General features: G+C 32.0%; 1 protein-coding gene across 5 annotated transcripts in view; it reads right to left on the bottom strand.

Moving 5' to 3' along the window:
* LOC145246036 (cilia- and flagella-associated protein 43-like) overlaps positions 1 to 19848 on the bottom strand; it is a 456783-nt gene that overhangs the window by 377827 nt on the left and 59108 nt on the right. For all 5 annotated transcript variants that reach the window (XM_080107869.1, XM_080107868.1, XM_080107867.1 and 2 more), the window contains exons 4-7: positions 15780 to 15947; positions 6672 to 6909; positions 2585 to 2636; positions 888 to 982 (exon numbers count right to left, since the gene is read on the bottom strand). In XM_080107869.1, the coding sequence (XP_079963995.1) occupies positions 888 to 982; positions 2585 to 2636; positions 6672 to 6909; positions 15780 to 15947 (553 nt within the window). The remainder of the gene's footprint in view (positions 1 to 887; positions 983 to 2584; positions 2637 to 6671; positions 6910 to 15779; positions 15948 to 19848) is intronic.

Below are 19848 nucleotides of genomic sequence, written 5' to 3' on the forward strand. Positions count from 1 at the left end.
CATTCATTAAAGTGCCAGAAAAATGTGTACGGCATTTGATGTCAATATTACAATGGTTCAATTATTTGAAGTAAAGTAGTGGAAAATGTCAGTAAATTAACCCCACGTGGAATAAAACCATAAATGTTTGTTTCTGAAATTGATACGTATTTTCCAAACAAGCAAATCACATAAATCTCACAATTAAAATATGGTTCCAGTAACTTTGGTACACTAAATTTTTTATAACTGAACTAGAAAGATACCTGTCCCAGGATAGGTAAAAATAATTTCCAGAACAGAGCAGATTTGCACGAATTCTATGTCACTATAAAAAGATTAAAATCAAAATATAATGAACTAAACCTTATGTCTAATTCCAATTATTCCAATTTTGATTAAAATCTATTACATGATTCTAGAAAATGTCTAAAATTTAAGGCTTAAATAGAAATTGAAATTCAAGGAATCTTGCTTAATTGTTTAGCAATGATTTTAAACAACAGTTGATGCAATCTGAAATATTTTAATGTTCAAATGTTTCACCCATATTATGTCCCCCTAAAACTTATTTAAATATGCCAAAAAACCCTGGAATTTGGGAAATATTTAATTGATTATTTAAATGTTACAAATATTGCAGGTAGCTGAATTTTTGTGAAAAACCTCCACCCCATTTTCCTCCCTTTGTATAAAACTAAATACAGCCTACATTTACATTACTACTATTTATGCCTAACAGCTGTGTGCCAATATTTCCAATGATCGGTAGATTAGTTTATGAATGAATTTAATACACAGAAATATATAAACGTATACATATGCCTAACTTTATATACGGATAATAAAATTTGATGAACAATATTTCTTATCAAAAATGCTGAAGTTAAAGCCAAATGATATCTGACCTTAGAAAGAGCCAAAAGTCCTATGGAATGTGCAGTCATAAAATCTATGGAATTCATTTGCTCGACCTGAACATCATTTTCTGGTTTTTCTTTACCTGTTAAAGAGTCAATAGATATACAAGAGAATAATTATCATAAAAACCAAGTGTGTTAGCAAATGTTGTGAAATGATAGACTGAAGATTTTATTTGTCTGAATTTTGGACATAACGAGTTCCTATTTACTTGCCTCCCTGTCCCCACCACAAAGCAAAGTTAGATAGAAGGTCGGTTTTTAATGGGGAAAAGATCCAACTCCATATGTCTGGGTGCAGTTAATAAAGACACCAACTGTACCGCCAACTATATTATGGACGAGATGATTGCCAGGATTAATCTAGTTACCAAGCGTCCCTCGAAGGAAACTATAAAAATTGCATGATTAAGGTTTGACCCTGCTTGGAAACCGTGGTAGAGGTGTAGAGGATTCTTCAAATGAGCTGTATTCAATAAAATATCCTCTTAGAGATGCACTTTGAATTTTGAGAATGCATCAATTATTGGCCAATATATGATGTTTTTTTTCATTTCTTTCAAGAAAGTTTTATATTTGTCGCAAACATCCCGTATTTTCTCATTATTTTTTAATAAGAAGGTGCAATTATTAAAGAAACTTAATAATTTTGAGTGTTTATCGATCTAAGCAAGTTATGGGTTTGAAAGTTTGCCGAAAATTAAGTCAAAACATACAAATATCCATAAACTGATTTTTAAAGAAATAATAAATGTTAGAAGTAAAATATCTTTTTAAATATAATAAATAAGAACATCCATAAACTGATTTTAAAAATAAATATGTTTGTCTACAAAACATTTTTAAAGAAATAATTTACGTGTTTGTCTACAAAACATTTTTAAAGAAATAATTAATGTGTTTGTTTACAAAACATTTTTAAAGAAATAATTAATGTGTTTGTCTACAAAACATTTTTAAAGAAATAATTAATGTGAAAAGTAAAATATTAAAAAAAAGTAAAATAAATTAAATAAATGGATATGAAATTGATTGTCTGTTTAAATAAATGGATAAGAAAATGAATGTCAATATGGTTAAGAAAAATATGAAATTTTCATACATAATAAATAATTAAAAGAAAATGTACATTTTTCCACATATAATTAAAATAAATAATAATAGGATCGTAATAAATTAAATAGAGGAACATAATTTGCTAGGGTCTTCAAATTAACATCGTGTACTTTCGGGTACTTTATAAACCGGAAGTCGTTTGGATCGGTAATTACACAAAATAAACGCAACATAATTTTTAGTTCATAATTTTGTGTCAATTTCATCAAATCATTGTAAATTCGAAAATGTTTCTAAAATGACTTGATATGTTTGAGTTATTTAGAAATATAAGATTGATATTGTGGTCTTTACATGGGAATTTGAAAATAGGAGTTTAAATTTTCTGCTAATCCTTTGTGTTATGAATAGGGCCATGACAACAGAATATTCTTTTCATTCTTTTAACTCTCGGGTATATACCCAACACAGTTAGACACACTTAATCAACCGAAAAGCACATCCGTCTATATAAATACATATAAGATATTAACGGATATATACTCAAGAGTCAAAACAATGAAAAGAATATGCTGTTGTCACAGCTCTATTTATGAATGATTGATTTGTAGAAAAGAACAATACTTTACCAGAATCGGTTGGATACACAAGTACTAGCTCTGATTTGGAATCTGCATCCATCTGTAACGAAGAAAGAATCGGTTAAAAAAGACTATTGAAAACATAACATCTGTGGTTAGCGGAAGAAAAATCCTTCATGACTGATATATTTTTTATTTTTGTTATTAATCAAAGTTCCCCTTTTTGGGGCAGCTGGTTTCCCCCACCACATTAAAAACCGACCTTGTGTCTAACTCTGCCCTCGTAGGGAGGCAAGTAAAAAAAAAAAGAAGCTTAACATCTGAAAAGTATAAAATTTCAAAGTTTTACTGCATACAAGGGATGTTGCAAAAGTAATGCTTTCCATTTTTTATTCCGCCCGCCCGAATGGATAAGAAGCAATTCCAAACTGCATTGTTATGGTAACTGAACTTATGCATTTATGACGTGAAAGTTTCATCTCTCAGTTGCAGATATTAACGCACAGACAAATGGTACAAGCATAAACCGGCAGCTGTTCTTGAAAATGAGAATCAAAAAATCCTGTGGGATATGAACATACAAACAGATAAACCCATCCAAGAAAGAAGACAGGATGTCGTAATGATTAGCAAGTAGGAAAAGTTCTGTCAAATCGTAAACTTTGTTGTTCTAGCTGACCAAAGGGTAAATATCAAAGTAAAGGAAACCAGAGCAAATACACAGAGCTAGCCAGAGAGCTGAAAGGGACATGGATGATAAAGAAAATCAGGATAATACCTATAATAGTAGGAGCACTAGGAATAATTCTGAGAAGCTTTGAAAAAAGTATGGGAGAAATTGGAATCAGAGGAATGGTTGGAAAGATACAACGAATAACAATTATGAAAACGGCTGAAATATTAAGGAAAACCTTTGAATGCATGGACTAATACACATGAGCCACATGAGCAGGCCAGACAAACTGCTGTAGAGGCACATGGAACCAAGAACATAAAAGCTGAAAAGAGGATGGAAAGACCAAGGAGTGAGCACTGACCAGACTTCCAATGGACAAGTGCAAAGAGAACTGGGAACTTGGAGTGATTTATTACCACTCAAATTCGAGTGGAGACCAATGGCTGCTGCCAGGGAGAAATCAACGATAAGCGACTGTTGCGATTACGCAAATTCATTTGCAAATGTTATCAAAAGATGTGAAGAGTACTGGAAATGTGGGGAGACTTTTTGTCACTCAGCTTCCAGAGAACACCACAGGTTGTCTTCGAGGAGGGATCTTTGATGACCTGTGTGAAAGTTCCTTGTGAGGCAATAATAATAATAATAATAATAATAATAATAATAATAATTATAATAATAAAAATAATAATAATAATCCTAATAATAAGATAATATTTATAAAATAATATTTATAAAATAATAATAATAAAATAATAATTATAAAATAATAATATTAATAAAGATAACAATAAATAATAATGATAATAATGATAATAAAATAATATTAATAAATAATAATAATAATAAAATAATAATGATGATAATAATAATAATCATAAAATAATATTTATAAATAATAATAATAATAATAATAATAATAATAATAATAATAATAATAATAATAATAATAATAATCTATATAAATAAAACATTAGGCATATGTGTGTGTGTGTGTAAATATCTAACAGGTAAACTCTTTACCTACGGGTCACATAACACTGAAATTCTCCGGAAATAATATTCCTGCACCAAGGATGGGTTATAGAGAATAATATCTTTGCTTACATGTATATATATCGCATACACACATCGGCAAATTTACATGTTAAATGTTCATTAAACATTAGCTGACATTTTGTTTTTTTTTGCGCATGTGTGTGGATTCGGTTTTTTCTCAGGCTGGAACGTTTGGTTCTTTTTAATTTCAGTTCTAACTGATGACACCAACTCAATTTTTTTTTTAATGTTTTTGTATTAAAAAAACACACACAAAAAAACAAAAAAACAAATCATACATACATTTTACTCGCGGTTTGAAATTTGTAAATATGAAAACAAGCCTATATATCTTTTTTACGATCTATTACTTATTTAATTTCATACATTATTTTAAGACGGAAGAGGGGTATGACACAGAATACGGACAGTGCTGAAATAATAAACGTTATTATTTAGAAAGCCATTCTTAATATGGGGAGGGGAATGTATTATTTAAATTATTCTGTACTTTCACCTAACAATTTATTAAATAAGAAACTGACATGTATTATCTCTGTTTTTGTTTAGTATTAAGCATCTGTTTCTCAATCCAATTTCTTGATTAGTTTATTATAAAGCAAGTGGTTCCTAATCACTAACTGCACTTTGAAATATTTATTTTTATGAGTAGCATGAATTTTAAATAAGGTGTTTCTACAGTGTAGTACACATATTTAAAAAATACAAACAATTTATAATGAAGTCATGTATTTCGAAAAACTGCTGAGTTATTTTCCTGAAGTGATGTCATGTGTTGATGATGGGGGGGGGGCAAGCACTATTATGTTACTTTAAAAAGTACTCTGGAGATCGCCAGGGATTATCAAACCTTTTTTTAGGTGAAGTTGGGGTGTGGTGAATTAGTGCCTGTTCATTCTCCCAAGCATTACGATCACTTTTTCTGTTTATGGAGAGGGGGCCAATAGATGATTTCACTGAAATGCTGTCAGAACAGATACTACACATTGATCTTTGCCAAAAGGCCAAGTAAGCATAATATAGTTTTCTACCAGGCATTACCTCCTTCTAAAAAAAGTACAAAATAACCGACACAGCATATATTTTAAGAGGTGAGGGGGTATGGAGTAAGTCCTGGTAATGGCTGAAGAAGTTTATGATCTCAAAAATACTTTATTTCATATATATTTTTAAAAGAAGTGGGGATACAGAGTCAGGCTCGGAAACAGTTGAAGCAGTTTATGATCTCAAAATTACTTTATCTAATATTGAAAGCTGAAACAGTCTACGACTTAGACATTACATTATTTCATGTATATTTTTAAAACAGTGAGGTGAGAGATATGAAATCAGTTCAGGAAATGGCCGAAACCGTTTACGAGTTAAACATTACTATATTTCATTAATATTTTTAACAGTGGGGTGGGGGATATAAAGTCAGTCCCGGAAATGGCTACAACATTTTACGTTTTAGACATTAATTTATTTAATGTATATTTTTAAAAGTGGGGTAGAGGATAAGAAGTCAGTGCCGGAAATGGCTGAAACAGTTTACGATTTAAACATTACTTTATTTCATGTATATTTTTAACAGACATTATTACATAGCTATTATTTTCGTAAGCGGGGGCGATAATGTGGGTTAAAATTATGAAAATGATTGTTTAAATTAGTAACATATCCAAGAATTATGAAAAATAATGAAATGTGAGTTAATTGATTGGTGTGTTTGTAATGAAATAATCTGCCTAAACAATATATCAAAGATATTATGTTCGTAATGGGTGGCCAGAATGTGGGTTAAAATTATGAAAAATGATTGTCGAAATCATATCCAGGAATTATGAAAAATGATGAAATGTGAGTTAATTGATTGGTGTTTTTTAATGAAATAATCGGCCCATACAATATACCAAAGTTATTATTTTTGTAAGGGGGGCGATAATGTGGGTTACAATTATGAAAAATGGTTGTCGAAATTAGTAACATATTCAAGAATTATGAAAAATGATGTAATGTGAATAAATAGATTGATGTGTTTGTAATGAAATAAACAACTCAGACAATATATCAAAGTTGTTATTTTCGTAAGGGGGGCGATAATGTAGGTCAAAATTATGAAAAATGATTGCCGAAATTAGTAACATCTCCAAGAATTATGAAAAATGATGAAATGTGAATTAATCGAATGGTGTGTTTGTAATGAAATAATAAACCCAGACAATATATCAAAGTTATTATTTTAGTAAGGGGGTAAAAATGCAATGGGTCTCCAGCAGTAGTATCGTGAATGGCTTACTATTTCTTGCGACTTTGCCCAGAGTAGAGTGCTATGATTCGAGATGTGGTGTACTCCTGGTATGAAGCCAACTTAACCTGATTTGGGTGAATGTCACCAACAGCAAGTAAATACGTACTGACCTTGAAAATATATCCTTGTTCACAACCAATGTAAAGATCCCCAGAAGGCAACCAGCAATGCGACACGGGAATCACGCACTTCTTTTTTTCGAGTAAGTTTTCCAATGCTTTTGCTCGTTCACCAATTTGACCTGCTTTGGCTGCCTGGGTTAAGTCAAGATTCTCATACACAGAACTGATAGGCGGTTTAGCACTCTTGGTTAACTTGCTTTCTTCAGTAGCAGGACAAGAAAAAATCCTTGTGAGAAAAAGGAAATGAAAAGATTCATATATTAGATTTGACAAGATCTACTGAGGAATGGAAAAAGGGATATACTAAAACGATAAAATCAGATACGATGAAATTTTTAATATTTCGTCTTTATTATTAAAAGATTTGCTCAGAAATAAGTGAAGATGTTCTTTATTGGAATTACATAACGGATACAAAGAAGGGTATAATAAAGTGTAAAATATGTGATTCAAATAATAGACACGTTAATGGGGGTGCTAGATCATTGTATATAAGCTACGTAAAAGTGATGAAGCCCGGCTATGCTAATTACTGTATTAGCCAATTCAACCACATTTTAAAAGGAGAATTAGATAAAAGAAAATGCATTCCAGTGAACTAATTCTCTAATCCCACTAGAATATCCAGACAAATGTTCCACTAGACTGTTTCATGTTTGTGAATCACAAACTTGATGTGGATGATAAATACTTTGCTAAAAGAAATGAAAATATGTCTGATCTGTAATTTTTGACCATCCAGGATTTAGTTTCTACAACAAAAGTTAGTTTCTCTTTAAATAGCGTATGAAGCCTGAGAGATGAAAACTCTAAAAAAGTAATGTTCTTTCAGATATCAGCTTCCCTGCTTTGATTATGACTTAGTTGAATTTTACCAAAATGGTGGCCGGATAGATACAGTGACCCACTTGATAGAAGTTTTTTATGCCCACAGATTGGCAACAGATTGGCCTTTTCAAGTGGATGCTGGCTGGCCATTATTTTGAGTAGTTTTTCCCTGTGGTTATCCAAATGATATCTACATATATTCTAGCAGATGGGTAGTTGACTCATCATTTTTTAATAACCGTAGTTGCACTCATCAATTTTAATAACAGTAGTCGCACTCATCATTTTTAAATAACAGTAGTTGCACTCATCAGTTTTTAATAACAGTAGTTGCACTCATAAATTTTAAATAACAGTAGTTACACTCCCATTTTTTTAATAACAGTAGTTTCACTCATCATTTTTTAATAACAGTAGTTTCACTCATCATTTTTAATAACAGTAGTCGAACTCATCATTTTTAAATAACAGTAGTTGCATTCATCATTTTTAAATAACAGTAGTTGCATTCATCTTTTTTAAATAACAGTAGTTGCACTCATTATTTTTAAATAACAGTAGTTGCACTCATCAATTTTAATAACGGTAGTTTCACTCATCATTTTTAAATAACAGTAGTTTCACTCATCATGTTTTAATAACATTAGTTGTACTCATCATTTTTTAATAACAGTATTTGCACTCATAATTTTTTAATAACAGTAGTTGACTCATCATGTTTTAATAACAGTAGTCACACTCATCATTTTTAATAACAGTAGGTGCACTCAGCATTTTTTAATAAGGGTAGTTACACTCATCAGTTTTTAATGAAAGTAGTTGCACTCATCATTTTCTAATAACAGTAGTTGACTCATCATTTTTTAATTACAGTAGTTTCACTCATCAATTTTAAATAACAGTAGTTGCACTCATCATTTTTAAATAACTGTAGTTGCACTCATCATTTTTAATAATAGTACTTGCACTCATCATTTTTTAATAACGTTAGTTGCACTCATCATTTTTTAATAACAGTATTTGCACTCATCATTTTTAATAACAGTAGTAGACTCATCATGTTTTAATAACAGTAGTTTTACTCATCTTTTTTAATAACAGTAGTCGCACTCATAATTTTTAATAACAGTAGGTGCACTCATCATTTTTTAATAACAGTAGTTGCACTCATTATTTTTTAATAACATTAGTCGCACTCATCATTTTTAAATAACAGTAGTCGCACTCATCATTTTTTAATAATAGTAGTTGCACTCATCATTTTTAAATAACAGTAGTTGCATTCATCATTTTTTAATAACGGTAGTTGCACTCATCATTTTTTAATAACAGTATTTGCACTCATCATTTTTTAATAACAGTAGTGGACTCATCATGTTTTAATAACAGTAGTTTCACTCATCTTTTTTAATAACAGTAGTCGCCCTCATCATTTTTAATAACAGTAGTCGCACTCATCATTTTTAAATAACAGTAGTTGCACTCATCATTTTTAAATAACAGTAGTTGCACTCATCATTTTTAATAGCAGTTGTTTTACTCATCATTTTTTAATAACAGTAGTTGCACTCATCATTTTTAATAGCAGTTGTTTTACTCATCATTTTTTAATAACAGTAGTCCCACTCATCATTTTTAAATAACAGTAGTTGCACTCATCATGTTTTAATAATAGTAGTTGCACTCATCATTTTTAAGTAATAGTAGTAGTTGCATTCATCATTTTTTAATAACATTAGTTATCATTTTTTTAATGAAAGTAGTTGCACTCATCATTTTTAATAACAGTAGTTGCACTCATCATTTTTCAATAATAGTAGTTGCACTCATCATTTTTATGTAACAGTAGTTGCATTCATCATTTTATAATAACAGTAGTTATCATTTTTTAATGAAAGTAGTTGCACTCATCATTTTTTAATAACAGTAGTTGACTCATCATTTTTTTATAACAGTAGTTGCACTCATCATTTTTTAATATGATTTCAAATGCTTAATCTTTACACAGGGTCTAATATCCACAAAAAATTCAGAGATCCGAAGACACGTTCTTTCAAAATTAGAGACAGAACAAGGCCTGACATTGCAGAAATTAGCAGAAGATTGCCAAACGGCAGTATCATTAAAAAAAGATTCCAGGGATATAGAAGAAGCAGGAGTGGCGTACATTAGGAAGATTAAAAAACCTTTTAGAAACTCAGGACAAAGAAATTTTGAGACTAGTCAAAATTTAAAAAAATACCCACATTATAAATACTCAAATTATAATAACTACAGAAAAGGAAATTACGATAATAGTCAATATAAGAACTACAGAAAACGAAATTACGATAATAATCAAAGGAATTATAAAAAGACAGTATTAAATAATAATTGCAGAAGATGTGATGGAAAACATTTGGAAAAGGATTGTCCTTACAAAAATATCAGGTGCTATAATTGCGATAAAGTTGGACATAAGAGTGTTTGCTGCAGAACAAAAAAATAGAGTACACCAAATGAGAACAAACGACAAAGGGAAAATAATTTACGAAAATATGTATCAGTAAATATTTTCGACAAACAAGTGAAATTTCAGCTTGACTCTGGATCGGATTTGTCGTTAATAAAAGCCAACACTTGGAAAAAACTAGGCAAACTGACTCTTCAAAAGTCAAGTAAAGGTGCATGAACAGTGACAGTGTTACATGATAAGGGCTGTCCCCTTTTCATGTAAGTATAAAAATAGAGAGATTAGTTAAAATGAAAATGAAATAGCAATAGACGAAATTCGAGCCTCGTAATTGAGGTTTAGAAATAGATTACGTGTGAGAATTTAAAAAAAAGGAATGTAAAACAAACGATTGTTTAGAATAGAGATAAAATATTTCAAGAAAAGAATGTGCACTGTCAAGTTGTTATGAAATTTTAAATTGAAAGAATGCAGCTCTAAGATAATGTTTTTAACATATTGGAAAAATAGGTTACTGAGTATAGGTTAAAATTCCTTTTATAGAAAAAGGAAAAGTTTGGGATACACATGTCCAGAACACGTGAAAGAAGGCACATGTTTTAACATGTGTATGACGTCACGGAAAATAGAAAGTTCTAGGGATAGAGAAAAAACTTTAGAAGACAGAAACTGGGAGAAACTCAGAGAGAGTCAGAGCGTCTAGAAGCGAGACGATCACTTTGAACTAATATGTGAAGCTTTGAATTCTTGATGATGAAAACCACGGCCGGTCGTGTGAAGAAATAAAACCATCATGTGTTTTTGTAAAACGTCGTCTTGTCTTATGATTCTACAAAAAAAGGTAAATTGAATTGGTATTATATATCTGTGTTATAAAATGTCATTACATACACGTCTCGACATCTCATGTCTACACAATGTCTTAACAGTGAACACTATCTCATCATTCTAAGAGCTTTCTTCTTCTACACGTCTAAGGAATGAACATTTAAAATATAGGAATCGTAATAACATGAACAATCTCTCTAAGTCTCTTACAACAACATCTCTCTTCTTCTTCAACAGCATCACTTATAATAAGACTCTCTCTTTTAATGAAACCCCTATATGTAACAACAGGAGATGAAATAAAATTCGAAGGAGAGGTTATCCTGCCCATTAATTTAAATGGCACGACAAAGAAATTGAACATTTTCGTAATTAAAGAAAGCAAGAACTTACTGGGAATTGACTGGATTAAAAAATTCAATCTTTGGGATAAACCAATGAACGCTTTTTGTAGAAAAATAACCAGTTGCACCCCAACATCAGAAAATATTAAAAACGATCGAAAAAAGAAATTCACAGAAATATTTACTGCTCGACTGGGAAGATGCAATAAAATTAAGGCTTCATTCGAGCTAAAAAAGGATGCAACACCGGTGTTTAAGAAAAAACGGAATGTACCGTTCACCAGTTTAGACAAAATAAATAGCAAGCTAGATAGACTCGAATAAACAGGCATCTTATCGAAAATCTAAACTAGCGTCTGGGCAGCCCCTACAGTGTACGCAAAAAAAAAAGTCGGAACAAATTCAAGACACTACTTCCGGCAGAAAAGGCTCAGTCTTAAATAGGAAAAGAGGGGTTAAGCATCATTTTCGCGGTGACAAAATTCCACCATTACCTGTACGGGAGACACTTTATACTGGAAACAGATCACAAGCCTCTAGTGACAATCTTCGGCTCAAAAAAGGGCTTGCCAGTATATATGACAAATCGCCTACTCCGTTGGGGTACGATTTTGCTAAATTTCAAATAAAACATCTGGATTCGATAAAAAATAGGTCATGCGGATGGCCTATCAAGGCTTATACCGAAAAGGGAGGAAACCCTTGAAGAGTCAGTAATTGCAGCTATACGTTCCAATTATGAGGAAAAAAACATGATGGCGAATATAATAAAAGAATTACCAGTCATGTTAACCGATATAAAAAGGGAGGCTGAAAATGACGATGTCATCACAGGCATAAAAAAAAAAATAAGGGAAAATGATGAAAAAACGCAAAGCATATTTTCCGTATGTAATGATGTTATGTTATATAGTGAAAGAGTTTTTATCCCGAAAACCTTGCAGAAAAAGATCTTACGTGATTTTCATACAGGACACCCGGGTATAAATAGGATGAAGGCACTTATGTAGAGTTACGTTTACTGGCGTAACATGGATGTGGATATTGCACTAGCAGTAAAAAAGTGTAAAGGTTGTGCTTTAGCCGAAAATACACTACCGATAGTCCATAAACCTTGGAAAAAAACTGACCATTCATGGTTACACTTTTATATAGACTTTGCTGGACCAACCGAAGGACAATACTACCTAATCGTAGTAGATAGTTTTCCCAGATGGCCTGAAGTAAAGCGTTTCAAGAACCCGACGACAAATAACACAAGCTTTCTGTATGAAATATTTGCACGTTTTGGTGTGCCAGACATTATAGTCACAGATAACAGAACACAATTTACATCAAATGATTTCAAGAACTTTTGTGAAACTTTTCAGGTAAAACATAACTACACCACCATTCCACTCTAGATCAAATGGATTAGCAGAAAGGTTCGTAGACACGATAAAACGTGCACTTAGAAAATCAATAGGGACCCCGATGGATAAAGCATTACAACAATTCCTGCAAATATACAGGATAACTAAGAACCCAAATACACCATCAAAATTATCGCCAGCAGAATTAATGTTTGCTAGAAAAATAAAATCACAATTTGATAAATTAATACCAAAGCAAGCAATCGTCCATCAAACTACGCACACGTAACGTAAAAGGTTTAAACCTGGTGAGTGTGTATATTTTAAATGTATGAAAAATAATATTTCATATTAGGAGTTTGGTACGGTAGATAAATGTATCGGCAACTTGGTCTACATGATAAAAGGTCCAAAAGGGATACACAAAAGACATCAAAATCAATTGAGAAAACGTCAGATAAAAGACAACGACCATGACAAACCTGATGAAAAGGAAGATCCAAGTGATATACTATACGAGGCGTTTGATATCGAAACATCACAAACCATGCCCGCACCGAGAAGATCAGGAAGGAAAAGAAAGTTTACAGAACCAATCATAATGCACCCCAAGAGGAAAAGATATTGAAATCTACACGACTTCAAATCTTGGGAGGGGGGTGTTGTGGAGACGCCTACTAATTAGGCGGGTAAGTGAGATATATAAAGGTATCAATCACCAATACCAGGGGAGTTCTGCAACGACCGCCAAATAGACAAGACGCCTATGTTGCTTCCAGTAAGACATGCAACACGCCACCTGCTGGAATATCTCCAACTGAAGTATATCTGAAGATATGTAAATATGTATATAACCTTTCTTCCTAATACATTATTGTATACCTTTACTTTCGTGTTCTTGTTAATTAATTGTGCAGACACAACAGTTAAAATGATTGTAATGTTAAAATGATTTTAATGTTCAAATGATTTTAATGTTAAAATGATTGTAATGTTCAAATGAAACTGCATATACTCACACATGTTATTCCTATCAACATTTTTAACATTAGAGAAATTCAAGAAAAATTTGATACAGTATAAAAATAATTTGTGTACAATACATGCTTTTAGTAGTCGTGGCACATCATCGTATTCAACATTGGTTAGAAAACAGCACTGAACTTAAACTGTGTCCATCGCTTTATTGCAGATTACAAAATAATCAATATTTCAGTAAATATAAGTTATAAAAAGATGAAAATTACACCATCCAAGGACTGTATTAAGGTGAGATAAATCCTAAAATTTCATCAAAATTCCTGTTATATTTAAAAAGGTATGTTATTTTTTTAATATTCAAGGAATTTTCACCGTCCATCGCTTTATTGCAGGTCTCATAAAATGCCAAAAAAGGACGTTTAACAGCTACCGAGAAGCAGAGGATTATTGCAGGACTAGCAGAAGGACTCTCAGTGATAAATTTAGCCACAGAACTAAAAAGGGATCCCCGAACTTTAGCTACATTCGTCAAGAACCCCAACACTAAGTCCAGGAAAGATAAGGGCACAAGGAGGAACCTTTCTGATCGGGATCTTCGAAAAATTCGTAGAGAGATTGTGCGCAACCCAAACAGCACCAGTGCAACAATTTTTGCGAGGGCTAGAGTCATACCAAGGTCCAGACAAGCCCGATGCAATGAACTAAATGAAATGGCAAGGAACATCAATCCTATTCCAGGCCTCAATTGAGCCAAACCCACAAAGAAAAACGATTGGCTTGGGCACAAAAATATATGAAAATGGATTGCCAAAATGTTCTGTTTACAGATGAGGCTCGTGCTACCCTTGATGGACCGGACGGATGGGCCAACGTTTGGAATCCAAATGGAACTCCAACGCCTTATAGATTTCGTCGCCAACAGGGAGGTGGAGGCATAATGTTTTGGGCGGGAATTATTGGGGATAAGCTATGTGGACCATTCCGAGTGCCAGAAGGTGTCAAGCTCACCAGCAATGCCTACACTGCCTTTCTAAATGAGAATTTGTTACCATGGCTAGATGATCTTCCCTTGTCACGTCGTTTTAAGATTATTTTTATGCATGACAATGCCCGATCTCATGCTGCTAGGGCAACTACATCCTTCCTTGGATCTCAGGGCTTTGTTGGAGAAACCCTCATGTCCTGGCTACCGTGTTCTCCGGACCTTAACCCCATCGAACACCTATGGTCAATATTGAAACGAGGAGTTTATGAGGGAGGAGAGCAATTTTCTTCGAAGGATGCCCTTTGGAACAAAATAGTCGACGTTGCCAGAACCATTACTCCATCTCAGATCAAACAATTGACCTCCTCGGTGGACAAAAGGTTGTTTAATGTAATTTCAAAACATGGGGGATATGTGGACAAATAATTCGTTTGTTTGACACTTAGCCCTCGGGATGTGCCTTTGTTTTTGTTAATTTTCCCCCAGAAAATGTGTTCAATATAAATTTATGATGCTTTGGTATTGTTTTATTGAGCTAAAACATTATCTTAGAAGACTTGCAATAAAGCGATGGACGGTGAAAATTCATTGAATATTAAAAAAATAACATAACTTTTTAAATATAACAGGAATTTTGATGAAATTTTAGGATTTATCTCACCTTAATACAGTCCTTGGATGGTGTAATTTTCATCTTTTTATAACTTATATTTACTGAAATATTGATTATTTTGTAATCTGCAATAAAGCGATGGACACAGTTTATATGGAACTAATTCTCCTAAGAGAATTTAGCAGAAAGGAATGTTAAATATATAGACCATGTGTACCGAGAAATAATTTTGACAGAAGTGTGCACAAATGAAAAAAAAAAAAAAAAAACTAATTATCAAATATACCAGAATGAAACAGGTACTTACTGTGAAGAAAAAACAAACTTGATCAATTGTCAAAAGCATAACTTAAAAGGTTGTTTTCGACAAAAGATTACACAGGTGTAATCAAAGTCAGGTCAATTTAGTGAAACGACAATTGCTGAATAAAACGCCATTGGGGTGTAGCTACAGTAAGAATGCCATCCCAAAGATGGCGTATCAGGTGGTCACAAAGGATTATATAATAACAACTAAAAAGGATATTGTTATTGGTTGACGATTTCGGCCTGAGAAGTATCAAGCAGTTGAATTCTTGTGCATGCACCCCGCCTAACAACTAACCATCTATAACTGTCACCGCTAATAAAGATATATTTCCATACATTAATATAAGCACGCGCAATGCCAGCCGAAATGAACATATATTTTCAATTTCTCTTTACAATCTTACTTGTGGTTTAGTTCCATGTACGTATCACACTTGGCAATCTGACTGTAGTAAATGCTGTCTGTGTAAGTGAGAGCAAGTTCCTGCCAATTACCAGGGTTGAAGGACAAACTAAATGGAATCTCATCTAGCATCGTCGAGGAACACAGTTGAATACCATCTATGTAGTTCCTGGAAAAAATGTTTCAAAAACAAGTTAGCATTTATGAAAGTCTGTCAAAGTAAATGAAAAATCCAGCAACCCACAATAAATAGCAGTACGAATATTTAAATGTTTAACATAAATGCAATTTTATTCTGGGATGCAAATTCTCGATGAAGAATCGAAAGTATTTGTGATATATATATAGAACATTGATAAATCTATTTGATTTTGAAATTAAAAAGTGTGTTATGAAAATCAAAAATCAAAAAAACATATATAATCAAACACAAGATTCTGATGTGTTAAAAAATATTTGATTTATAATGTGTGTATGTGTGTATATAAAATTTCAAATATAAAATTTTTTTATAACACAATTTTTATAATAGCTCGATGTTACAATAAATCTATTTTAATATTATAAAAACCACATGAAATGTAGCAAACAAATTCTCATAAATTCACTGAAACAAGTTTTATATACAAATATTTTGGCCTATCTCAATTATAAGCATAATTTTTAGAATGCATAGATATTTATTTATTTATTTTTTTGAAGAGGCTATCATCAGCATTCATGAAAATGTTAACCCTTGAATTGCATTCAAATAAATAATTACTAACTTAGTACAATTACTAACTTAGTACAATTACTAAGTACAATTGACTTTTTTCCAGCCTGTAGTGTTTACTTTTTTAATGAGCACTGATGATCATTTCTTCAAGAAAAATAATTGCTTTATACATTTCGAACATTATGTATATCATTAAGGTATTTATATTAGAGGTCTAGTCACCAAATGATTTTGATGGTGTTGAATTCATGGAACTGAAATAAAAAACATGTTTCAAATATATTACTTTAATTCATTCTCTCTCTCATATATATATATATATATATATATATATATATATATATATATATATATATATATATATATATATATATATATATATATATATAGGGGGTAGTCACCAACAATGTGTATTTTTTAACATTATTTTATTATTCCGTGTCTTGGTTTTTCATTGAGAATTATGTTTAGATCATTGTAATAATATTTTTTAAATCATTGAAATCGTTTTTAACGCGTTTCAGACGTTCTGTGAAGCGTCCTCGTCAGAAATTATTTTCAAATGTGTTGGAGATGTAAAATTAGCATTTTCGTAGTTCATTTGAAGTGTTTATATATATATATATATATATATATATATATATATATATATATATATATATATATATATATATATATACATTTTTTTAATATGCACATTTTTAACTTTACAATTTAACTTGTTAGCAGACAGAAACGGATAAAACATTTTTTTAAAGTATTCCTTTAAATTTTGTTGACTTTACAGAATAATAAAATAGGGTTATGTCCAAAAATTCAGTACACAAAGTTAAGACGTCGGAAGTGAACTCGGTTTACTTAAATATGGAATGGACGTCAGTAAACATGAAACGAAATGCAAAACCATATGGAAATAATTTGTTAAAAAAAAAATTATTTTACTTTTAACACTTCCAAACCATAGTTGATGGAAAATCTCGAAGATCTGTGTAAAATTCTGCAAGAGTACAAACATTATATGCAGGGTGTTCATTGTACAGGTCGGCCGATAAAAAGAGTGCTTCTTCATTATTGTAGTGAAATCCGACAGCCAAAAAGTTGATTTTTCATTAAAAACACAATTATAACTTCTTACATTTTTTTGTTAGTTTCAGCAATAAGCAATGTTATCTATTTAATTGTAATGTCACAATTAGTTAAATCTTTAATGACTCCACAAAATTTGATTTCAGCTGACACAAGGAAAATAGTTAACATTCCTAATTTCTTTGACAAAATATATTCTTTAATAATTAATTCATATCTTATTGCTTTTGGTGAGTTTGGGATATTTTCATTACTACGACATGGCAATCCATTAGAGTCTAAGAAATTTTTCAGTGCGCACTCACATACATGTCCATAATAAAATTAAACTCTTGTGTTTTCCCTCTGTCAACCTAAGGAAGAACAGGCAGCGAACGTGCATTGAATGACATATTGTGTATCCATAAACGTAAGAAACATACATTTTGTCTTTTTTGTTTTTATTTGTTTTTCATTTTAACAAACTGAGCCACATCAACGCATGGCCGGGTAGAGCTAGTAATAATAATAATAATAATAATAATAATAATAATAATAATAATAATAATAATAACAACTTTAATAATTTAAGAATCAAAAGAAAATGATTTATGTGTTTGCTGATAAAAAGAAAAAAGAAAAGATGTAATATACATACTGAGATCAATATAGAAAAAGGACAAGATTACACATACGTATATACATATATGTAAGTGTAGGTGATTGTGTTAATAAATTTTTTAAAATACTTGTATGATTGGAGAGGACCAAAGTCTGTGTTGAGACTTATCATCTGTGTGTTGAATCGGAAGATCCGTTATATTTCTTTTAGTTTAAATGCTTTTGTTAGTGGGAAATTAGAGTCTATTAGGAGGCATCTAATATTGTTTAGTGTGTATTCAGGTACATTGAAGTGGCTTGCGAGTAGGGTGGAAGGTTTTTGTCTGTTGTTTTATGATTGTTTAGGTGGATTTGGAAAGGCGTCAGAGTTTCTTTAATATATTCCTCCATTTTTGCAAATGGAGGAATATATAATATATGACATATGTTAGATGCGGCAATTTTATATGAATGTTTATTTCGGGTATATTGTACCAGGATGTTGTATTTATGTGTGTGCATAAAAGGTATAGTGGTTTATTACATCTGCAATTACTTGTTGTTGTGTGCCGTGTGGGTTTTCGTGAGCGGGTAATAATGATTGAAAGATTGGGCCATTGTTTGATTCCGTTAATGGGTAGAAGGTTAAATATGGGCTTAATAGTGAGGTTATTTTTTTAGGTTGTTGTAAGTTTTTTTAAGGTGTGTTGTAATTTTGTGCATGTGTTGACGTGGTGGAAACCATGGGGATGCGTTTGTTAGTATTTGTATTGGTAATGGAGGAGAGGATTATTGACTCTTATTTTTTTGAAGATAAAGACGAAAATGCTGTCACTGTCACTGGGGAAAGAGACGAAAGTATGATTACAGACTTCCTTCGCCCATAAATTTTAAATACGCCAAGACTATTGTTCCAACAACATGGGACAACGGCACATACGGCGAGATTATGATGTTAGCTGGTGATATAATTGATTATGATGTTAGCTTGTGAAATAATTGATTAAAATCTAAGCTTGTGAAATAATTGATAAAGATGGTAGCTAGTGCAATAATTGATAATGATGTTAGCTTCTGAAATAAACACAAAGTCAAGTATCTGCAGAATGTCTTCTTGGTTCCTCCTCTTCTCTTTTCTCTCTCCCAACAATCGAACACAGCATATAATAACAAAACTCTAAAGCACGTCTGACAGCACTGACTTCTGCCAACAGTCTGCCCCTCCTCTTAACAACACAGGCTTTTTATATCGCAAAATCGTTCACCTCTATTTGCATATTCTTCTAACTCACGTGATCACTACTCTATAAATAAGAGTCTTGACCATTTCTTTTCTTTCTTTTTATTTATTTTTGGTGACCGACCCGCACGTGGTCTATCCAGGTAAGTCACGCATTTCTCCACACTCCCCCCTGATCTCATGATCACAAACAGGACATGCGGGCAATCGTCGTTGGCGGGTACTCCTTCGAAGAAGCACTTCCTCATTGCTGTTTTCTTCATTACCACCATCATTACTACCAGTCTGTTCCATTATCCCGTCTCGTGGTTCCATAGGCGGTGTCTCACAATCAGGGCAGGGGGGCAGTATCCGTCTTTGTCGGGTACTTCTCCGAAGAATCGGAGGCGTCATCTCCTCGGTATGCTCCATCATCCCTTCTCGCTGGGTTTCACAATCACGGGGGGT

Source organism: Euprymna scolopes, chromosome 23, assembly GCF_053919585.1.
Source record: "Euprymna scolopes isolate OS-2025 chromosome 23, ASM5391958v1, whole genome shotgun sequence".
Taxonomy (NCBI): domain Eukaryota; kingdom Metazoa; phylum Mollusca; class Cephalopoda; order Sepiida; family Sepiolidae; genus Euprymna; species Euprymna scolopes.